The 21,416-nt window shown below is 34.5% G+C and overlaps 4 protein-coding genes across 4 annotated transcripts; 1 reads left to right on the top strand and 3 right to left on the bottom strand.

Moving 5' to 3' along the window:
- The first annotated feature begins 2,214 nt into the window (after positions 1 to 2,214).
- On the top strand, positions 2,215 to 5,561 carry LOC110909981 (E3 ubiquitin-protein ligase CIP8). The gene is made up of 3 exons (XM_022154704.2): positions 2,215 to 2,490; positions 2,567 to 2,623; positions 4,176 to 5,561. The coding sequence occupies exon 3, from the start codon at positions 4,178 to 4,180 to the stop codon at positions 5,471 to 5,473; it is 1,296 nt and encodes a 431-aa protein (XP_022010396.1). The 5' UTR covers positions 2,215 to 2,490; positions 2,567 to 2,623; positions 4,176 to 4,177; the 3' UTR covers positions 5,474 to 5,561.
- A 333-nt stretch (positions 5,562 to 5,894) lies between these two features.
- On the bottom strand, positions 5,895 to 8,264 carry LOC110909983. The gene is made up of 2 exons (XM_022154705.2): positions 7,664 to 8,264; positions 5,895 to 6,502 (listed from the first exon to the last, which is right to left on the bottom strand). The coding sequence occupies exons 1-2, from the start codon at positions 8,110 to 8,112 to the stop codon at positions 6,352 to 6,354; spliced, it is 600 nt and encodes a 199-aa protein (XP_022010397.1). The 5' UTR covers positions 8,113 to 8,264; the 3' UTR covers positions 5,895 to 6,351.
- Positions 8,265 to 13,209: 4,945 nt separating this feature from the next.
- LOC110911323 (calcium-binding protein CAST) lies at positions 13,210 to 14,643 on the bottom strand. Its single transcript, XM_022155926.1, has 2 exons — positions 14,452 to 14,643; positions 13,210 to 13,674 (listed from the first exon to the last, which is right to left on the bottom strand). The coding sequence occupies exons 1-2, from the start codon at positions 14,641 to 14,643 to the stop codon at positions 13,300 to 13,302; spliced, it is 567 nt and encodes a 188-aa protein (XP_022011618.1). The 3' UTR covers positions 13,210 to 13,299.
- A 3,642-nt stretch (positions 14,644 to 18,285) lies between these two features.
- LOC110909985 (calcium-binding protein CAST) lies at positions 18,286 to 20,824 on the bottom strand. The gene is made up of 2 exons (XM_022154707.2): positions 20,357 to 20,824; positions 18,286 to 18,768 (listed from the first exon to the last, which is right to left on the bottom strand). Exons 1-2 carry the CDS (start codon positions 20,603 to 20,605, stop codon positions 18,442 to 18,444), a joined length of 576 nt encoding a protein of 191 aa, XP_022010399.1. The 5' UTR covers positions 20,606 to 20,824; the 3' UTR covers positions 18,286 to 18,441.
- Positions 20,825 to 21,416: the final 592 nt, after the last annotated feature.

Here is a 21,416-nt window from a genome sequence, read left to right as displayed (position 1 = left end):
GGACTAACTATGTTAATGCCCTAGAAGTTAATACCTCCAAACGATACAAAATGAAAAGTTAATACCCTAGAAGGTGATTTTAAACTATTAGTACCTAAGTATGTTATTTTGTGCAAACCACAAGGACTAACTATGTAATTAACTCAAAAAGCATGAATAAATTAAACTTTTTTTTATCAAAATAATAAAATTTATAAACTAATTAAAATAGTTACAGATAAGTTTATAAAATAAAAGTGATAAAAAGAATAAAATAAGTACATAAAAAATAAAACAAAAGAAAAAGAAACTTATTGAGAAAGTTTCAGATAAGTTTATAAAATTAAAGTGAGAAAAAGAATAAAATAAGTCCATAAAAATAACAAAAACAAAAGAAACTTATTGAGAAAATTATTATTCTTTAATAGATTGTTTAAAGAAACTTATTGAGAAAATTATATGTTTTATCTTTTTAGTAGCAATCACAAAATAATGACAAAATTCGTGGCAAATCCTAGACGGAAAGTATTATTCTTTTAACAAAGACAATTTAGACAAATGATGTAACTTTCTATAATGAAATTAGAATATCGTTACATATAAATGAGCAGAATAAATAAACGCCTCAAATTAAAGGGTGTTAACGTGATGAGTTGGGCACCAACCAGGTGCGGACCCACATGATGCGGGTCAGGATCCATAGACCCTAATATTTAAAAAAAAAATAATAGAATTGGTATGTTAAATTTTTCAAGGACCCCATAAAATAACTTAGTTGAACCCCATAGTATTAAAAGCAAAGATGGTATAGTGGTAAATTTTTTTGTGTTCATAAGTAGGTCTCATGTTCAAGTCTTACATCCCTTGTTTTTTACTTTATTTTTTCCATCAAAATTAAACTAGTGTTTTAAAACACCACAACCACCATTGATCATCTAATTTGCTTTTTTAAAATGATAAATGTAATGCCTCCGAATGATTTTATTTCACATTTGATTACCAAATAAGACTTTCAACATATAGTGCGTTAAAAAAAAGGCTTAAACAAAATTTTGAAGTTAGATGAAGTAGTTGTGTTGTGTAGGTAGCTATTGCTTTCAAGCAACTTATTAATCACCACAATTTGATAACTTGATTCTTAAAAATGGTTCTTAATAATGTACTGGTTTCATGTTCACTAAATGCTTCTACATTATTTCCTAGCCCCGACCCGACCTGACTACGATGACCGACCCGAAAATTTTAATGTTTGGTTGTAAAAAATTCTAACACAAAAAAATGGACCCCAATGAAAAAAAATCTTGGGTCCACCGCTGGTACCAACTGAAATTAAAAATACTTGTATCGAAAATTTCCAAAAGGGGTACTGATATCAATCTTTTAAAAACCGGTATTTTAATCGTACCGAGTTAGACTTAGAAATAGTTGAATCGGGTTGTACCGGGCGGTTCAATCGTGTAAACTAATTAACTCTATAATCCTTAAAATATAATTTCAATTCATAAAAATAATCCAAAACTACATCATTTCCGTAATAAAAAAAAAATCTAAAAGTTAATCTATAACCAAAAGATTATCCAAAAGTTCATGATTAAATACCCATTATATAGCAATTAGCAAACACTATAACAAATAAAGACATGAATGATTGAATAGAAGTTAAAAGAAGGTAAACCTGGATGATCGGTTGAAGAACTTAATTTAAAAAACCCAATGATTTTCTATCTTTGAGTGAGGAAGAAGTTTGATCGATATGGATAGTCAAATGTGAGCGCTAAGTTTTACACTTTAACTAAGAATGTAAATAGTCACATTTTTTAGACACCTAAAAATTAAAAGTTCAAAATTTTGACATTTGGCCCGGTATGAACCGGTACCGGTATACCAGTTTAAATCAGTATAATCCAATTTACCGGCGATACAACTTCTTTGTCGTTTCCTTAGTTTACCGATATGATTCGTGTCGGCCAAGCATCCGGCATCCGGTTTAACCGGTTCAACCGGCTGATTTCAACCGGTTTTTAAAACAATGATCAATATTGAAAATATCCGGTATGATACGGTTTGATACTGATACCAATAGTATTTGAAGGTAAAACCCGATAAATACCGGTCCTGTACAAATAAATATTCCGATATGATAAATTCGATACTAATACCAGTTCGATGCTATACCCGATACCATTTCCTTAATGTGTTAATGTTGTCAAATGTCGAGTAGAAAGTTACATCTTATCTACCTTTTCCTCTTCTCTGTCACATACAAAGAATCCACGTATTAATCGATCTGTTGTGCACCACAACAACAACAACAAAAACCCCCAATTTCTATGCGATAATCTCAATACTCAATCTCCATATCCTCCTTTTTGATTTTCATCTTCTAATTTCCACAAATTTATAGAATAATCCTTCAGTTTTCGCTTTTCGTGCCCTAATTTCGGTGCTTTTTCGCTTTAATCATCAAATGCGATCCTGAATCATCTGCCTTTTTGTGAATTTTGATCCAAGGTATTCCTTAGGGTTCTTTGATGTTAATATTTTTGTTCATGAGTTACTGATGATGTGTGTATTGTTTGGGATTCAGGTGAGAAGATTGACTGTTGGATTTGGTGGTTATTTGACTGATACTGTTGATTATCTGGTAAACTTTTGATCCATAGTTTATATTCATGTTAAATTAGATATTAATTAACAGTTTTTTTTTTTTTTTTTTTTTTGTAATTATTTAACTCCTGCAAGGTGTTCTTGAGTATTCATACCTATTAGAACCATGGTTGTAAAAGTCGCTAGGCGCTTCCTAGTCGGTCGACTCCCTAGCCAGAGAGTACACGGAGAGTACTCGGAGATGCCACCAAATTATAAAGAAATTAGTTTTTGGAAATTAATCATATGTAAAATAACATAAATTTACTAATATTTATAACAAAATACGTGAAATTGATATTTATTCTTTAATATGATAGGCATAGAAATTATGTTTTATTTTAGAGTAAACTTCTGTTTTGCTCCCTGTGGTTTGATCACTTTAACGGTTTTGCCCCAAACCTTTAAAAATAGCCATTTTACTCCCTGATGTTTCGGTTTTGTTGCCAGTTTACTCCCTGCGGGGAGCAAAATGGAAAAATAAACAATTTGGATGGAGTTAGAGGCGGGGAGCAAACTGGCAAAAAAACCGAAACATTAGGGAGTAAAATGGCTATTTTTAAAGGTTTGGAGCAAAACCGTTAAAGTGACCAAACCACAGGGAGCGGGAGCAAAACGGAAGTTTATTCTTTATTTTATTTTAAGTCAAACTCGGCCCGAGTTGACCTACTAGATCCGATTTTGGCCAATGTTGACCGCATTTGATCGATTCCGAGTAATTAGTCGGAGTTGAAGAAAGTCGCCTCGGCAGCCTACCATGTAGCGACTACTCGGGGAGTACTCGGCCTTGGAGACCTTGTTTTACAACCATGATTAGAACTAAGTTATAGAAAAATGAGGTTAGCAAAGTTTTCATTGCTATTAGAATTAAGTTTGCAAAATTAGGTGAAATTAGAATTAAGTTAGCAAAATTTTCATGGTGTTCTTGAGTATTCAACTATTCATCCCTATTAGAATTAAGTTTGCAAAATTAGGTTAGCAAAGTTTTCTTCCCTACTAGAAATAAGTTAGACACATTAGGTTAAACCGTCGTTGTCAAAGGCTCAAGGCGCAAAGGGTGAGCCTTGGTCTTGAGAGCAAGGCGCTTAAAAAGCAAGGGCCCGAGATAAGCAAGGCGCGCAGCATAAACGTACAGCTTTTTTTGGAGTTTTTAGACATGTTTTAGGTTCTTTTAGGGATAGTTTAGGCTGGTTCCGGACCATTTTGTGTATGTTTTAGACCAGTTTGGCTGGAATTTGCAGAATTTTGCGAGAACGCTTGGATGGCCACAAAGCGTTTTGCATGCGCCTCGTGGTACATGGGTGCTTAGGTGCGCGCCTGGAGCACCTTTGACAACTATAGGTTATTTATTTTGTTGTATTTATTTATTTTAATCTCTAAATTTTTAGTGTTTAAAGTTAACAAGTTAAAATATTATCTATAAATATTTTTTAAATAACAAACACCTCGCATACGTGATGTGCACGCATCGCGCGTCGGCTTTTGGGATCGAAACGCATCGGAGCGCATCGCGCATTTTAAAACCAAGATTCTTATACTTATTTATGCAGGCATGGATGATGCGTCACAGATATGTGCTCTATGCCGTAGAACACTTTCATCTGAAAACGAAAATAACGACTTCGATTCCATCGCCATATGTGGGGACTGTAAGTTTTTATTTCTAGAAGATAACGGCACCCCATCCCGACACATTCAACACAGAGCTCCTAGAACAAGACAAACACGATACAATAACAGTTCAGAATCAATCGAAGATATGTTTTCCCAACAGTTTTCAACCATGATTAATCTCGCTCGACAAAACCCCGCTCCTGTTTCCGACACGAGTTCCCGAACTACCCCTAGTGGTTCTAGAAGATGGAGGCGAGTCGTTTCTGACACCGAAAGTGATGGTTTTGATTCTGCTAATGGAGATAGTGATGTTATTTCTTATGGAGCTTATGTTGACGATTCGGATGTTTCTGTAGATGCTCATAGTCCTCTTGGTGGTGATTCGGATACCGATATTGACCCGATGCATGCGGGTTTGAACCGGTGGAGTTCAGACGATGAATGGGAAGCGGTTGAAGACGGTGAGAATGGTGAAACGCTTGGATCTTTGATTACTAGAGTTCATCTTCAAAGATCGATGGTGTACGATGGTCAATCTCCTGAAATAGAAGGAGCAATTCGTGTAAGAATCAGTGAACGTAGATTATACCCGTTTGCCTACACAGATAACGGTCAAGAAACGTCACGTTATGTCGGGAATTCGGGGGATTATCTCGATTCTAGAAGCTTTGAAGAACTATTAGAAAGGTTAGCCGACGCGGATACTTCAAGACGCGGTGCGCCTCCAGCGGCTCCATCGGTTGTGAACAATCTTGATTGTGTGACTGTTAATGCTTCGGACCATAACGGTTTAACATGTGCCATTTGTAAAGACTCGTTGACGGTTGGGACCGTGGTTAACCGTCTTCCTTGTCTCCATCTTTACCACCCTTTGTGTATTAAACCATGGTTAACTGCACGTAACACGTGTCCATTGTGTCGGTTTGAGCTTCCAACCGATGACGTGGACTACGAGAACAGGAAAGAAATCGATAGTCGTGGGCCCACGGTTCAAGAAACCCAACAGGAGTTGGAGATTAACAACATTAACACCTCTTTTGACGAGGATGGTGGTCAAGAAATGTTGAATAACGGCGCTGGTGGTGAAACGAGAGGAAGACGATGGTTGTTTGTGGCGGCACCGGTCGTGAGTCTGGTGGGGATCGGTCTTGCGTTGTGGTTGGGTCACCCTGGAGCTATTAGGAGTTCTGGTTCAAGAGGGGATAGAAGTAGAAGAGGCTGGGGTCTTTTTTAGTTTATTGCATGAGTTGTGGGGAGTAATAATGAGTTGTGAAATTGTGGTGTTGGTTTTTGTTTGTTTGTAAGGGTTTTTTTTTTTTTTTTTTTTTTTTTTTTTATGTGGTGGTTTTGAAGTAACAAGTATAGTTTCTGTTAATATATTTAAAATATCCGGAGTAAACTTCCGTTTTGCTCCCTGTGGTTTGGTCACTTTAACGGTTTTGCTCCAAACCTTTAAAAATAGCTATTTTACTCCCTGATGTTTCGGTTTTTTTGCCAGTTTGCTCCCCGCCTCTAACTCCATCCAAATTGTTTGTTTTTCCATTTTGCTCCCCGCAGGGAGCAAACTGGCAACAAAACCAAAACATCAGGGAGTAAAATGACTATTTTTAAAGGTTTGGGGCAAAACCGTTAAAGTGACCAAACCACAGGGAGCAAAACGGAAGTTTACTCAAAAATATCCGGGTAAAGCATATTATTTTTATTTTGCTGGTTCCGAGGCGAGTGTATCATGGAATTTCGCCAGTAGCCCATTTGGAGGATTTTTTTTTTGATATTTTAATAGTGCGGCGGTTGTTTACCTACCCTTATACCTTTTTCCTTCTAAAATCTCAATAATAAGATGTGATAACTTTTACACTATTCTTTAAATAATTTCTTTTTTATTTTGACGAGTTGGATACCAATAATCCAAACTATGACCTATTGGCGATAATAATTCACAAGGACAGTTTTATTTTTACTTTTGACTTTTGTGGTCAAACACGATTTCCATCTTCATTGACTTTTAAGGTCAAACAAAGCGTTTCGCACATTCTAGCATAGTTATATCATCTAATGCAACAAAAAGCAGAGGAATGAGGAGATTTAAAACAAATTTTAGTACTTTTTTTTCTATGCTAAGAGCCAAAAATTTCTATGGTTTTTTGTATGGAGAAGATAGCCTCCAGTTTGGCCCTTTCTTTGCACTGCAACACATGTGCATTTGCTGTTTTCTACCAAATACTCTGCTGTTTCTCCTCTTGTTGGCCCATTTCTCCTCTGCCTGCAACCAAAAATTCAAAAAATTAAAAAAAATTAGAGTTTATAATAAATAAAATTATAAGCTAAAGGTGGTAATATGCCGGATTGATGGGTTGGCTGGTTGAAGTTGTTGAACCCAAAAACGACTTGTTTTATCCGTGTCAAAGATATTAACCCTAACCCACATGTAATCTATCAATCTAAGTGGGTTGGTGTGTTCGAAACGGTGTAATAAAATTTTAAACGGGTTGTGAACAGGCTAACTAAATAGTGTGAACTTATAAAGTATATATTTTTATTACTTTTTTTTTTAATTTTAATTATCACCCCGAACATGACCAATTAATTAAAGTGGTTAGATATGTCAACCTAAACACGCCATCAACTCAAAACTTGATGATTTTATTAAAAAAAAATTATTAAGTAGGGGTGGCAATATGTCTGATTGATGGGTTGGTTGGTTGAAGTTGTTGAACCCAAAATGACTTGTATATTTATTCATGTCAAAGATATTAACCCTAACCCTAACCCACATCTGTCAATTTTTTTGTAACGTTAATCTAATTTTAAACTTTAAAATGGAAATTACATCGAAATAGAAGGTAAACGGGTTGCGCGGCTACCCCTTTTTGAATAGCAACACTAAGTCTTTTAAAAAGCACATCGATAGATCTCGGGGTCATAACATTACTGTGCATGACCCTTTGAACAGGTTGGTGTGTTCTAAACGGTGTAATAAAGTTTTAAACGGGCTGTGAACAGGCTGACTGAACTTACAAAGTATATATTTTTATAACTTTTTTTTAAATCTAATTATCACCCCACGAGCATGACCCATTAATTAAACTTGTTAGATATGTCAACCTAAACACGACATCAACTCAAAACTTGATGATTTCATGTCAGGTTAATCTCGTGTTTCAGACCGTCTCAGGAATTACTACCCCTAATTTTAACCAATCGGGTAAATATTGAGGGACTTAACAGGACTTTTTGTAAAAGTATGCGGGTTTTATTTTACCAAAACCATTTTACAAACAGGAAAAATTATGTTTTCAAATTTAAGAACAAGTTAAGAGGGTAATGTTGAAATTTAAAATCATAAGTTTGACCTTTCTAAAGTCAAATTATGGGAAATTGGCAAGAACAATAAACATAAAACAAAAAATAATAAACAACTTACCTTAATATTGCATTAGCTAAACTATGACGTTTTCCTACCACAAGAAGGTCAATTCCAAGCACTTTGGTTTGTGATATAATCATATAAGCTTTATCTTTGGCATCGGTTTCAACACGCGCCACCTTCACCTTCAACCGCGGGTTCACAAGCTCACACGCGCTCTTCATCTGGTCAAGAAAGTCAAAATCCCCGCCAATGCAACCGCATCCATGACACCCACCACCTTCCCTCGCGGCGGTGATGGTGGTTGAAGATGATTGTTTCTTGAAACACGAATTCCAAAATGTAGGATTCTCAACATGAAGGAGATACAATACATCATTATCAAATACTACATGAGATAAAACATAATGAAGAGCAACTGCTGACTCGCGAGTTGGTTCTGCTACGACCATAACCTTTTGGCGTTGTGGCGTCTTACCACCACCATTGTCGATGGATAATGTCATTGTTTTCGGTTTTCACCACATGCCACCACACCACACCACCGCCTCGTCCCGCTATGATGGGGTGATAGATGGTGGAAGAAATGTTTGGCTTTCTTTTGGCATGTCAAAAATGACAGCCATTAAACCTTAGGCCATTGTTTGTGATCAAAAACTTATTTTGCTTCAACACATTAAATTGTAGGGGCATGAGTAGTTTTAGGGGATTTATCTCAAATAAAAAGTCATAAACACCATCAAATTCTTCTTCTACTTCTTCTTTTTTTTTTTTTATCAAAATTATGTTTGAATTAAAAAAAGAGTAAATTACTTTTTGAGTCACTGTGTTTTAATGGTTTTAACCACTTAAGTCCAAAATCAAAAAGTTTAACGCCTTGAGTCCCTAGCTATTTATTTTATAACGTTTTGAGTCCAATTTTGTTCATTTTATAACGATTTGAGTCCAAAAAATTGGGCTCAAAAGGTTAAAATTTGGACTCAAAGGGACTCAAATGGTTAAAGAAAATGCTTATAGGGACTCAGGTCGTTAAACTTTTTGCTTTTGGACTCAACTAGTTAAAACCACTAAAACACAGGGACTCAAAAAGTAATTTATCCTTAAAAAAATACTTATTTGTTTGCACTCTATATGTTTATAAAAAAATATGTTTTTGTGGTTTAGATATAAAGTTGTAATTTTATAAGGTAGGCGCTAATTGTCTGTATTGTTTCGAAATCATATATAAGTAGTATGATACTTAACCTTGTAAACGAACCGAATCCCGTTCGTGTTCATGTAAGTTTTATTGAACAGACGATCGAACACGAACAACTAAACGAACGGGGTTTTCTTGTTCATGTTCGGTCGTTAAGAAATTGAACGTGTTTGTTTATGTTTGTTATTAGTATAAAGGAACGGTCTACAAACAAACGTAACTGAACATAGATGAACGAACTTAACTGAGTTAACACCAATTATAAATCATAAATTATAAACTATAAATAAGCAACATGTATGTACATAGGGTAGTTGTACCATTGTTTATGGGAGTTTTTCATAAAAAAAAAATTGGAATTTTCCTTTTTAAGTTTCTATCTTTTGCAATTTAACCCTTTTGATTTTTTTTTTTACTTTTAACCCGAAAGCTTTTCATCATTTGCAATTTAACCTCAACACTTATTAACTTTCAAATTTAGTCCCTTATACTTTTCATCTTTCGAAAGTTTTCCGTTTAATATTTCGTTCTAAATTTCCGAGTTAACACGCCGCAATGTGCGTGTGGGGTTCAACGCTTTTTCATCTATTTTTTCCCGTTTGACAGGCCTGTCGCAGCGCGTCTATTTTCCCCCGTTTGATAAGTTTGTCGCAACGCGCGGGTCAGAGATCACCTTAATTATTCTTTTCTATGTTTTACACACAGGTTCACGGTCATGTAAGAAACATTTGACTTTCATCTAATATGATATATAACTAACGAATTCTGATTGCGACGAGTGATAAATCTAGTTGAAAGTAATTATGAACTAGTGGTTTTTCCCCGCGCTATGCGGCGGGAACTCAATAGGTATCAGTGGTGTTCGTTATGGTACCGACACTCGCTATACATAGCAACTGAAAGAGAAAACTAAAAAAATAAAGTCGTGATATGCCCAAAAGGAAATCAACATGTGTTTTACATCAATCGAAGACCATAAAAACGAATACCGGTTCCTATACTACAGGTATCGGTACCGATGTTGTTCGGTCGAAATCGGTTTGGTTCGTCACGTATCGATACTGATATAGTTTACGACACAAAAAAATACGTTTCCTTTTTAATATTGTTACCACCACTCGTATAATTTATAGTTTATGATACAAAAAATACATTGTTTTGAATACCAAAAAATAAATTAGTATTCAAGGTCGGTTTTTTCGATTTGGTACGATAGCCGCACGGTATTCATTTTCAATAAAATTTATATCGCAATGTTGGATAAAAAAAATAAGCATACTGCAGAGTTAGATTTTAAAAAGGTTAACGTACGCAGTTTATTAAAAATATCAAACTAAATGATGAATAACATATTATAAATTTTTTAGATTAAAAATTAAAATAAATATTTGAATGTTTTAATCACTATTCATGGTCACCTCAAACTGATGTCGCGCGGAAACTCAGTAGGTATCGGTTGGGTTCGTTATGGACCGACACTCGCTATATGTAGCAACTGAAAGAGAAAACTAAAAAAATAAAGCCGTGATATGTCCAAAAGGAAATCAACATATGTTTTACATCGATCGAAAACCATAAAAACAAATACTAGTTCCTATACTACCGGTATAGGTACCGATGTTGTTCGGTCGAAATCGGTTCGGTTCATCACGTATTGATACTCGTATAGTTTACGAAACAAAAAAAAATACGTTTTCTTTTTAATATTGTTACCGTCACTCGTATAGTTTACGATATAAAAAAATACATTGTTTTGAATACCAAAAAATAAATTAGTATTCAAGGACGGTTTTTTTTCGATTTGGTAGATAGCGGCACAGTATTCATTTTCAATAAAATTTATATCGCAGTGTTTGATAAAAGTAAACATATTGCAGAGTTAAATTTTAAAAAGGTTAAATCAAACTAAATGATGAATAACATATTATAAATTTTTTAGATCAAAATTAAAATAAATATTTTAATATTTTAATCACTATTGATGATAATTTTAAATTAATATGGATAATAATAATAATAACAATGTCTTGTGCCTAAAAAATAGTACTGCACTAAAATTTATTGGGCCTAACAATTTTAAAAAAAATATCTTATGAAAACAACATAATATAAATACAAACAAAAGAACGTTCACCCATATGATGTGTTTGTGAATTGCCCAAGTTTGTCAGTGACAACAAAAAGACATGGGCTTTGTCCCTTCCCCACACATGTGATATGACCAACGATGAAAGTATTTTGATAAATATTCGAGTGTCTTTTTTTAAGAGTAAATTGCGTTTTTAGCCCTATGGTTATATCACTTTTACTATATTAGTCTAAAATAAGAATTTTTAATGAGTTAATTACGTTTTTGGCCCATGTGATTATATCACTTTTACTATATTAGTCTAAAATAAGAATTTTTAACATATCTGCCCCTATAGTCTTTATAACTAACCATTTTGGCCCCTAAGTCTAACCATTTTAGCTATCATGGTCTCTATAACTAACCATTTTGGCTCCCATGATATCTAGACTTAGTGGCCAAAATGGTTAGTTATAGAGACCATGGGGGCAGATATGTTAAAAATTCTTATTTTGGGCTAATATAGTAAAAGTGATATAACCACATGGGCCAAAAACGTAATTTACTCAATTTTTAATATATCTGCCCCAATGGTCTTTATAACTAACCATTTTGGCCCTAAGTCTAACCTTTCTGGCCCCTATGGTTATATCACTTTTACTATATTGGCCCAAAATAAGAATTTTTAACATATCTGCCCTCATGGTCTTTATAACTAACCATTTTGGCCTATAAGTCTAACCTTTTTGGCCCCCATGGTCTCTATAACTAACCATTTTGGCCCCCATGATCTCTAGACTTAGGGGCCAAAATGGTTTATTATAGAGACCATGGGGGTAGATATGTTAAAAATTTTTGTTTTGAATTAATATAGTAAAATTGATAAAACTACATGGACCAAAAATGTAATTTACTCTTTTTTTTAATTTAATGACCGAATGTTTGTTATTGATATTTAAAATTTTATTTGGCATGACATTAGAATGTTATGAACAAAACTTGCTACAAACAAAATTTTGACCATAACATCGCAAACTATTTTGCTTCTTTTAAACCAATCTTTTTAAACCAATCTAGTTATATACTACGGTGAGAAAAAAAAATTCTAAAGAATTACTCGATCATTTATCTCGGTGTAAATTCATAACTATAGTTTTGAAATATCATACATAGTTGAAATATCATATATACTCAATTCATTAAATTTTATAGGTTTATTACATGAAACGATATTTATAAGTTTGTTATATTTCTTTTGAGAAATAGAAAAAGGGGCCTTTATTCTGAAGGAATTTGATATTATATTTTATTTTCATATTATGGTATTCGTATTGATTTTACCTATTTGATACCCGTATTGTATTACTACTCATACCAATTTTACTTCATTGGTACCTGTACTTTATTGGTATTCATACCGACTTTACCTATTTAGTACTTATATGAGTGCTTAAAAGATTAGAAAAAAAATGGTATTAAATCGGGCACTGTACCGATACCTTTACTTGTACCTATAGTGTAAGTATTATTTAATGTATATGTATTACAAATTCGTGTATTATACGAGTTAAATATTGAAACAAATGTAAATTATAAACTTCTATATAATCCTTATCACAAAATAAAAAAAAAATGTGATAATCTTATAATCTAATACATTTATATTATAATCATGAATTTGATCACACAAGTTGAGGAAATATAAACTATAATCTTATAAAATGTGTAACGTGGTTAATAAATGTAATAATATTATAATCTTGTCAGACTGTTGAATATCATGTATTGTTGATAAGTATATCAATTGTTCTATAAATCATATTATGATTTAAGTTTTTCGTGTGATAAATTCAATTGTTTTTGTTTATACAATTCGTGCGGAGGAGGTAGTTGATAATATGATATATCAAAATTTTAATATTATTTGTACGATTGTAAAAAAAACGTCTTTGTGATAATATTTATTTTATATTATTAGAAAGTTTGATCAATTTTTAGGGTAAAAATTAAATTATATATATATTAAAATTAAATTGGGAAACGGATATATATAATATTCGAATTGGGAGAATGGGTTTGGTGCTGATATGTGGCATTCTTTAGATTCGTTTATTATAATAAAAAAATAAAGCTTGGTTTTTTTAATATAAGTAAAAATTGTGAGATTTGGATGATAGAATACTATCTGAAATTAACTGGAATCATTTATTAAAAGTTATGTAATTTAATTTAAATTTCTTAAATTCCAATCATCTAATTGTAACAATATTACATAAGTATACAATATCGGAGATTAAACAAAATACAAAATTAACCTCCAAATACAATGTCCCGGTTGCTGAAATCTGTTACAGTCGCCAGAAAAAAACCGTTATCACACAAAAACTACTGGAATATGGCCACGATGACGACGACGTTAACCGCAATTCACCTGAGAACAATCACAATACGCATCATATCCTTAAACTCGGTAAAATCAACAAGTCCATCATGATTCCGATCAACAGATGAGATCATCATCTCCACTCTTCCAAACTCATTACCTTCCGCAAACCCTAACTTCACCAACACGGTTTGTAACTCTTTCGCCGATATGTATCCATCTTCGTCTTCATCAAATACTTTGAACGCCTCCATCATATCCGCCTCCTTGTGCTTATCGCCATCACCATCTTGTTCCTCTTCATCAGGTTTACTCAAATCGTCATTATCATCCAGTCGGAAGAACAAGTCGTCGATTTCCTTATGCAAAGCCTGATAATAGAATTGGCCCAAAGTTGATTGTTTTGTATTATTAATCAACTATATATAATTACAAGACGAGCCTCATATTTTGGGATAAGATAATGAAATGTAATACAAATGTATAACTGCATGTGGAATAATATTTGATATGATTTAATATACCCTGCAGTCAAAGCGAGAGAAGAACAAATGCAGAGACTGGAGCGGAATATAATATACAAATTTCGGATATCCAGTTCGCTTCAGTGTATCCTTCGATCACATCGCGGGTATAATGCAATCCATAGTCTCTTGTGTATCTTATGTATCTACTTAGCCTGCTCACAGCATATGCTAAGTCAGGTCTACTACATGTCATTAGATACATGAGACTGCCAATGATCCTTGAGTACTCTAACTGAGCAACACTCTCGCCTCTATTCTTCCTTAGGCGTTGGGTATTATCAATTGGAGTTCGAGCTATACTCGTATCGTTCGAATTGAATTTCCCTAGGATCTTGTCCACGTAGTGAGATTGATTCAACACAAGACCATTTTGGGTTCTAGTGATTTTTACTCCAAGAATCACATCCGCGAGACCCATGTCTTTCATGTCAAGCCTCGCTTTCAACATGTCTTTCGTTGAGTTGATCATGTTATCATCACTCCCAATGATAAGCATATCATCTACATAAAGACATAAAATTACATATCCCTTGGTGTGTCTTTAAAATAAACACACTTGTCACACTCGTTTATTTTGAAACCATTGTCAATCATGACATGAACAAACTTTTGGTGCCATTGTTTTGGAGCTTGCTTCAAGCCATACAAAGACTTGACCAATTTACATACTTTGCACTCGTTTCCTGGGGCTGAAAAACCATCAGATTGTTCCATGTAAATTTCTTCTTTTAAATCGCCATTTAGAAATGCGGTTTTTACATCTATTTGGTGAACTTCCAAATTTCTTAGAGCCGCAATTGCAAGAACCAAACGTATAGAGGTTATCATTGCAATCAGAGGCATATCATCCTCATCAACCATATGCGCACGCTCACGCTTAGGTTTCTTGCATTGGTTAGCACGGTGCCCCGTCTGGTTACAGTTTTAACAAGTACCTTGAAAAGGCGCAGACTTCTTTTTCACAGCCCCCTTTTTAGGTCCAAGGTTGTTAACCTTTGCTTTCCCCTTGTTGTTGTTTTTACCCTTGCCCTTATTGCCCTTTGAGGATTCCCCACCATGTTTGCTTTAGCCGAACCTTACAAAATGGTGCCTTTTTGGGCCACCCTATTGTCCTCTTCTATACGAAGATGAACAACAAGTTCCTCAATCATCATTTCCTTTCGCTTGTGCTTAAGGTAGTTTTTGAACTCTACCCACCAAGGAGGCAATTTTTCAATCATGGCTGCCACTTGAAATGTCTCGCTAAGTACCATTCCCTCAGCATAGATGTCATGAAGTATAATTTGCAACTCTTGGACTTGGTTCATAACAGTCTTGTATCAACCATTTTATAGTCCAAGAAACGGGCGACAACAAATTTCTTTGTTCCCGCATCCTCCGTTTTGTACTTCTTAACTAAAGACTCCCGTAATTCTTTGGAAGTCTTGATATTTAGTACACATTATACAAGGCTTCCGAGAGACCGTTGAGTACATAGCCTCGACATATGAAATCCGAGTGCTTCCAAGCCTCTACCGCACTCAAAGCCTGAGCATCGGTCTCCCCTTCCGCAGGTTGGGGAGCGGTTTCAGTCAAGAACCTCGCAAGGTTCATGGTGGTCAAGTAGAAGAACATCTTCTGTTGCCACCTCTTGAAATGGAGACCCGAGAACTTCTCGGGTCGTTCAGCATGATTTGCCACTATGGACGCTCCCACAGTGTTGGCAGTGGTACCGACGACAACATTGGTGTTGCTCGTGTTCACATTTTCAGCCGACATTCTGGAAGGTTTCAAGAAAATGAGTTAATAAAACTGTTTTCAAAATAATAAATGTGCTAATTTATTATTTTTATGAGTGCGTAAAACCAACTGTGTAGCTTCTAAGTCCAACTTTGAATACTACAACAGGAGATTTTAAAACTCAAAACAAAAAGGAGTAGAAGCAGAGTCTGTTTTGACAAAGTCGCTACTTTGAATCAAAACAGAGAAAAACCTTTTTAAAACACAACCTGCTATGGGGAAAAAAATTTAGTATCACAACAGAATTGTTTGTGTCTTACACGAACAGTGTTTTAAAAATTTGTTTTAAGATTGTAGGAATCCGTTCGTGCAAAATAAATAAAATTCTTTTATAAACTAGAATTAAAACAAGAACAAAATGATACTGAAAAGTAAATTACAATTACAACTGAACGTAACAGAAAATATGAACATAATTATGAACAAGAAAACTGTTCTTGGCTGAGGATCATATTAGACACGGGTCCCTTAAAACAAATTTCATGTCTCACAGGAGAATACGTTTGTTTCTAGGATACAACAGCCCTAGCAGTTGTACTGCCGGTCTTGACACCAACCCGAAGGTATACCTTGCTGCTTGAAGATGAAGAAGAATTTAGAGGAAGAAGATTGTATTTGCTGTGAATTTTCGGTGTGTTGTTGCTGCAGCAGGTTCCTCCTATATATACTGCATGTCTTGAAGAAACTGAAAAACGAATTAAATGGGAGAATTAAATTGCATTAAACGTTTTCAATGCACTTTAATTCGTCATTTAATTCGCAGTCAAAGCCATTGACTTCGTCAGTTTCGAATGCTGAAATGTAACTGCACTGGCATTAACTACAGGAAGCCTCTGCGCGCACCCTTGCGCGTGCAAGTTTGCATGCTCATGCGCGCGTGCCCCACACTAGCTCACTTTGGTGCGCCGCGCACGTCACTTCAGTGCCCATGCTCTATGCGCGAGTGCGTGCCACCATGCCACGTGTACTCGCACGCGTATGCGCATGACTGCCACGTCATGCGTCACTGGGCGGACCCACCAGGGCCACGCGCCTGCATGCCATGTCACCAACCACCTGGTCCTTGCATCTCTTGTGCTCCACCACGCGCATGTGGTCAAAAATACAAAGGCGACTCTCAAGCGCCTCGTGGCGATGCGAGCGTGCAAAGTGCGCCATCAAAGCGCCTCATCGCCCATGTCGTGCGCGTGTGCAAGTGCGAGTTAGGGTCCGCACCCTTCGCGTGTACACTTAGTGTGTGTTTCCATGAAACAATAAGGATGGAGAGTTGCCACTAAAATACCACTTTAAGCTTCAACTTTCTTTCTATGTGGGATAAGGTGCCACTTTCCCACTTTTTCAGCATTCAAGTTTCAAACACCAAAATTTGAGCATCGATATCTCATTCATCTTAGCTTCGTTTTGGACGTGGTTTAGTTCGTTGAGAAGCTCTTCCAACATAGAACACAAACCCACAAATAAATATATAAAAGCCACTCATTTTCTTATATTTATTTCTACTCCAAAATAGGAAAAAATCGTTTTCCTATATTTGTGAAAAATGTTATTTTCACAATTTTCCAAAAATTTCATATATAGTTGGAATATCATATATACATTCATTAAATTTTATAGGTTTATTACATGAAACGATATTTATAAGTTTGTTATATTTCTTTTGAGAAATAGAAAAAGGGGCCCTTATTATGAAGGAATTTGATATTATATTTTATTTTCATATTATGGTATCCATATTGATTTTATCTATTTGATACCCGTATTGTATTACTACTCATACCAATTTTTTACTTTATTGGTACATGCATTTTATTGGTATTCGTACCGATTGTACCTATTTAGTACTTATATGAGTGCTTAAAAGATAGAAAAAAAAAACAAAATGGTACTAAATCGGGCACTGTATCGAATCGGTACCGATACCTTTACTCGTATCTACACTGTACTATAATATATTAAATATAAAAAAATTAATCAAGTATTATTTTAATGTATATGTGTTACAAATTCGTGTATTATACGAGTTAAATATTGAAACAAATGTAAGTTAAAAACTTGTATATAACCTTATCACAAAATTAAAAAAAAAGTGATAATCTTATAATCTAATACATTTATATTATAATCATGATCACTTGAGTAAATGCAAACTATAATCTTATAAAATGTGTAACGTGGTTAATAAATGTAATAATATTATAATCTTGTCATACTGTTGAATATCGTGTATTGTTGATAAGTATATCAATTGTTCCATAAATTATAATACGATTTAAGTTTTTCGTGTGATAAATTCAATTGTTTTTTGTTTGTACGATTTGTGCGGATGAGGTAGTTTATAACATTACATATCAAATTTTAATATTATTTGTACGATTGTAAAAACGCCTTTGAGATAATATTTATTTTATAATACTAAAAAGTTTGATCAATCTTTTAGGGTAAAAATAAAATGATATATGTGTATATATATATATATATATATATAAATTAAATTGGGAAACGGATATATATAATATTCGAATTGGTTTGGTGTTGATATGTGGCATTTTTTAGAATCGTTTATTATAATAAAAAAATAAAGAATGTTTTTTTAAGTATAAGTGAAAATTGTGAGACTGGATGAGAGAATACTATGTGAAATTAATTGGAATAATTTATTAAAAGTTATATAATTTAATTTAAATTTCTTAAATTCCAATCACCTAATTGTAAGAATATTACATAAGTATACAATATCGGAGATTAAACAAAATACAGAAAATCACCTCCAAATACAATGTCCCGGTTGTCGGAATCTGTTACAGTCGCCAGAAAAAAAAACCGTTATCACACAAAAAACTAATGGAATACGGCCACGTTGACGACGGCGTTAACCGCAATTCACCTGAGAACAATCACATTACGCATCATATCCTTAAACTCGGTAAAATCAACAAGTCCGTCATGATTCCGATCAACGGATGAGATCATCATCTCCACTCTTCCAATCTCATTACCTTCCGCAAACCCTAACTTCACCAACACGGTTTGTAACTCTTTCGCCGATATGTATCCATCTCCGTCTTCATCAAATACTTTGAACGCCTCCGTCATATCCGCCTCCTCGTGCTTATCGCCATCACCGTCTTGTTCATCTTCATCGGGTTTACTCAAATCGTCGTTATCATCCAGTCGGAAGAATAAGTCGTCGATTTCCTTATGCAAAGCCTGATAATAGAATTGGCCCAAAGTTGATTGTTTTGTATTATTAATCAACTATATATAATTACAAGACGAGCCTCATATTTTGGGATAAGATTATAAAATGTAATGCAAATATTATAACTGCATGTGGAATAATATTTGATATGGTTTAATATACCCTGCAGTCAAAGCGGGAGAAGAACAAATGCTTAGACTGGAGCGGAATATAATATACAAATATTATAAAGATATGCACAATAATATTTGATATGAACTAATATACTCTTGCAGTCCAAGTGAGAGAAAAAACGGATGCTGAGGTGAGACCGGACAATTGGAATGGAAGTAGGGGTATGCATGGGTTGGTTTTGCACTAAATCCAAACCAAAACCAAAACCCAAAATTTTAATATTTGAGTTTTCGAAAACAGTTCGGTTTTTTCCGTTATCGTTTGGGTTTGCTTGAGTTTCGGTTTTTCTGTTTTGCCATTTGATCATGAAATTTTTGGGCTGAAAATAGTTGTCCCACAATAATATATTTGGACCTAAATTTCATATATATTATTCATCAAAAATTCCATGTGAGGTAAAATTACTATTTAACTTTTTGCAAACCTTTAAGCTTGGTGTACAAGTACTTATTGCATCAAACGTATTATATATTCACCATCTAACATTCCAGTCTTCTCTCTCCTTAACCATCTTCTTCTTTAATCTTCTATCTCCCTTTGTATGAATCAAACCCACAAATCTCTTGATTACAAAAGTTTTTATTGTTGGGTATATGACCTAAATCCAAGCTTTAAGAGACTCTATTCTTGGCTTTAATTTTTTTTAGAAACCCCATATTGAGGTTTTATGGAAACCGAATTAATATAAACACAACTTTGAATTTGTATATTAAAGAACTCTAGATACAGAAAAGAAATCAAGTAAAACAACAAAAGAATTAAGCTGAAGATTGAAGGGGAATGGTGGTGGGTAAAGTGGGTTTCGAGGGGAGAATGAGAAGAAGTTGGTGACAGTGGGGACAGGGTGACGATGTAGGAATTGACTATGGCGGCAACGGTCGCAGAGCCAACAGGCATGGCACAGGTGATTGATGGTGAGGTGGTGGGCAAGGATGGTCTGGGAGACAGTGGGGCAGTGGTGGGGCGAAGTGGACGAGGTAGCAGCGTAGGTCAGGGTGGGTGACTGCAAAGACAACGATGGGAAGGGTGTAGGTGGTGGTCAATTACGGCCCGCTTCAACATGCGGGTCCCAATACTAGTCTTTTTGTTAATTAATAACTGATTCATAAATTCTTTAAAATGACTTAAAACTAAAAATAAAAAATTGAAATCCATAACTCCGGTTAGGTTCAACTTTTCAGTTTTTATTACATGCAAAACCAATACCAAACTAAAGGTTCGGTTTTTATGTAAACATAAAAGCAAACCATCGGTGTTTTTGTTCTAGTTCAGTTTTGGTTTTTATGGTTTCGGATCGATTTTTTTAGTTCCATGCATACCCCCATTACGATCACAAGAGGAGACAACATTTTGGAATAAGATTAAAAAATCTAATACAAATATTATGTATGCATGCACAGTAACATTTTATATGATCTATACCTGAAAATCATCAAACGTGAGACCGGTGTTTCCAGGTTGAATAAACGTTTTAATAACCGAATCCAATTCATTCATGTTCGTATCCAGACCGAGAAGAATCAACGCGCGGCTAAGTTCATCGACCGTTATGAGCTCGTCATGATTCGTATCAAATAGGTCAAAAATCCGTCGTAGGCGTACAGAATTCAGCGAGGGCGATCGGAGGCGGAAGGATGAGGATTTGAGATTGTCATTCCCCTTGGTTTCCATTGATGCTCCGTCACCAGAATTCTATTAAATTTTGTTAGGGTTTCAAATGAGGAACATATTATTAGAGAAAATATGTTGAAGATGAATTTATGTGGTTTTATTTTCACATGTGAACCAATGGTGGTCAGAGATCAAGATCCAGATCATAGAAATTAATCAATAATTGATTTAGCGAGATTGTTGGCAGAATGAATCCAATAAGTATGCATTATTTATAGTAACTTGTGTGGCACTTTATGTTTAAGATACAATGAAAGAAATTTATGGTGATGTGGTGTAACAACATTTTTTTTAAATTTTTTCAAGCATTAGATTGTTGACTTGTTGTTTTGAAGAATGTTGACTTTTATTTATCGATCTTCTAGCAAGATTACTTTTTTAGTTCAATCGCTTTGTATGTAAATAAGACTGAGCCAATAGGTTACCTCGAACTAAGGTAAACTCACTACTCGTGCGTCAAAACCAACCGAACTTTCAAAACTGAAGAAAGTCGGTCGGTTTGAAATTTGTATGGCCTCGTTCACTGTCTGGATTTAATAAAATTGACGGTTTGGAACTTAAAACGGGTCGTGTAAATCGAATCCGCTGTTAGAATATTTTATTTCACTTTTTCTTATTTTAGGAATATAAAAATTGTGTGTGTATATATATTAAATGAACAATCCTTATCAATTTTTTTTATAGAAATAAGTGAAAACCATGTAATTGGAATTGGTAGTGATTGTATTGTTATTGATTGAATATAGCGTACAATTATAACTCTATATGTAGAGCTAAATATTACAATGGACTACCCTCTATAATTGTAAAT

The sequence above is a fragment of the Helianthus annuus genome, chromosome 15, assembly GCF_002127325.2.
Source record: "Helianthus annuus cultivar XRQ/B chromosome 15, HanXRQr2.0-SUNRISE, whole genome shotgun sequence".
Classification (NCBI taxonomy): Eukaryota; Viridiplantae; Streptophyta; class Magnoliopsida; order Asterales; family Asteraceae; genus Helianthus; species Helianthus annuus.
The sequence above is the reverse complement of the archived record's forward strand: the minus strand, read 5'-3'. Positions and strand labels throughout refer to the sequence as shown.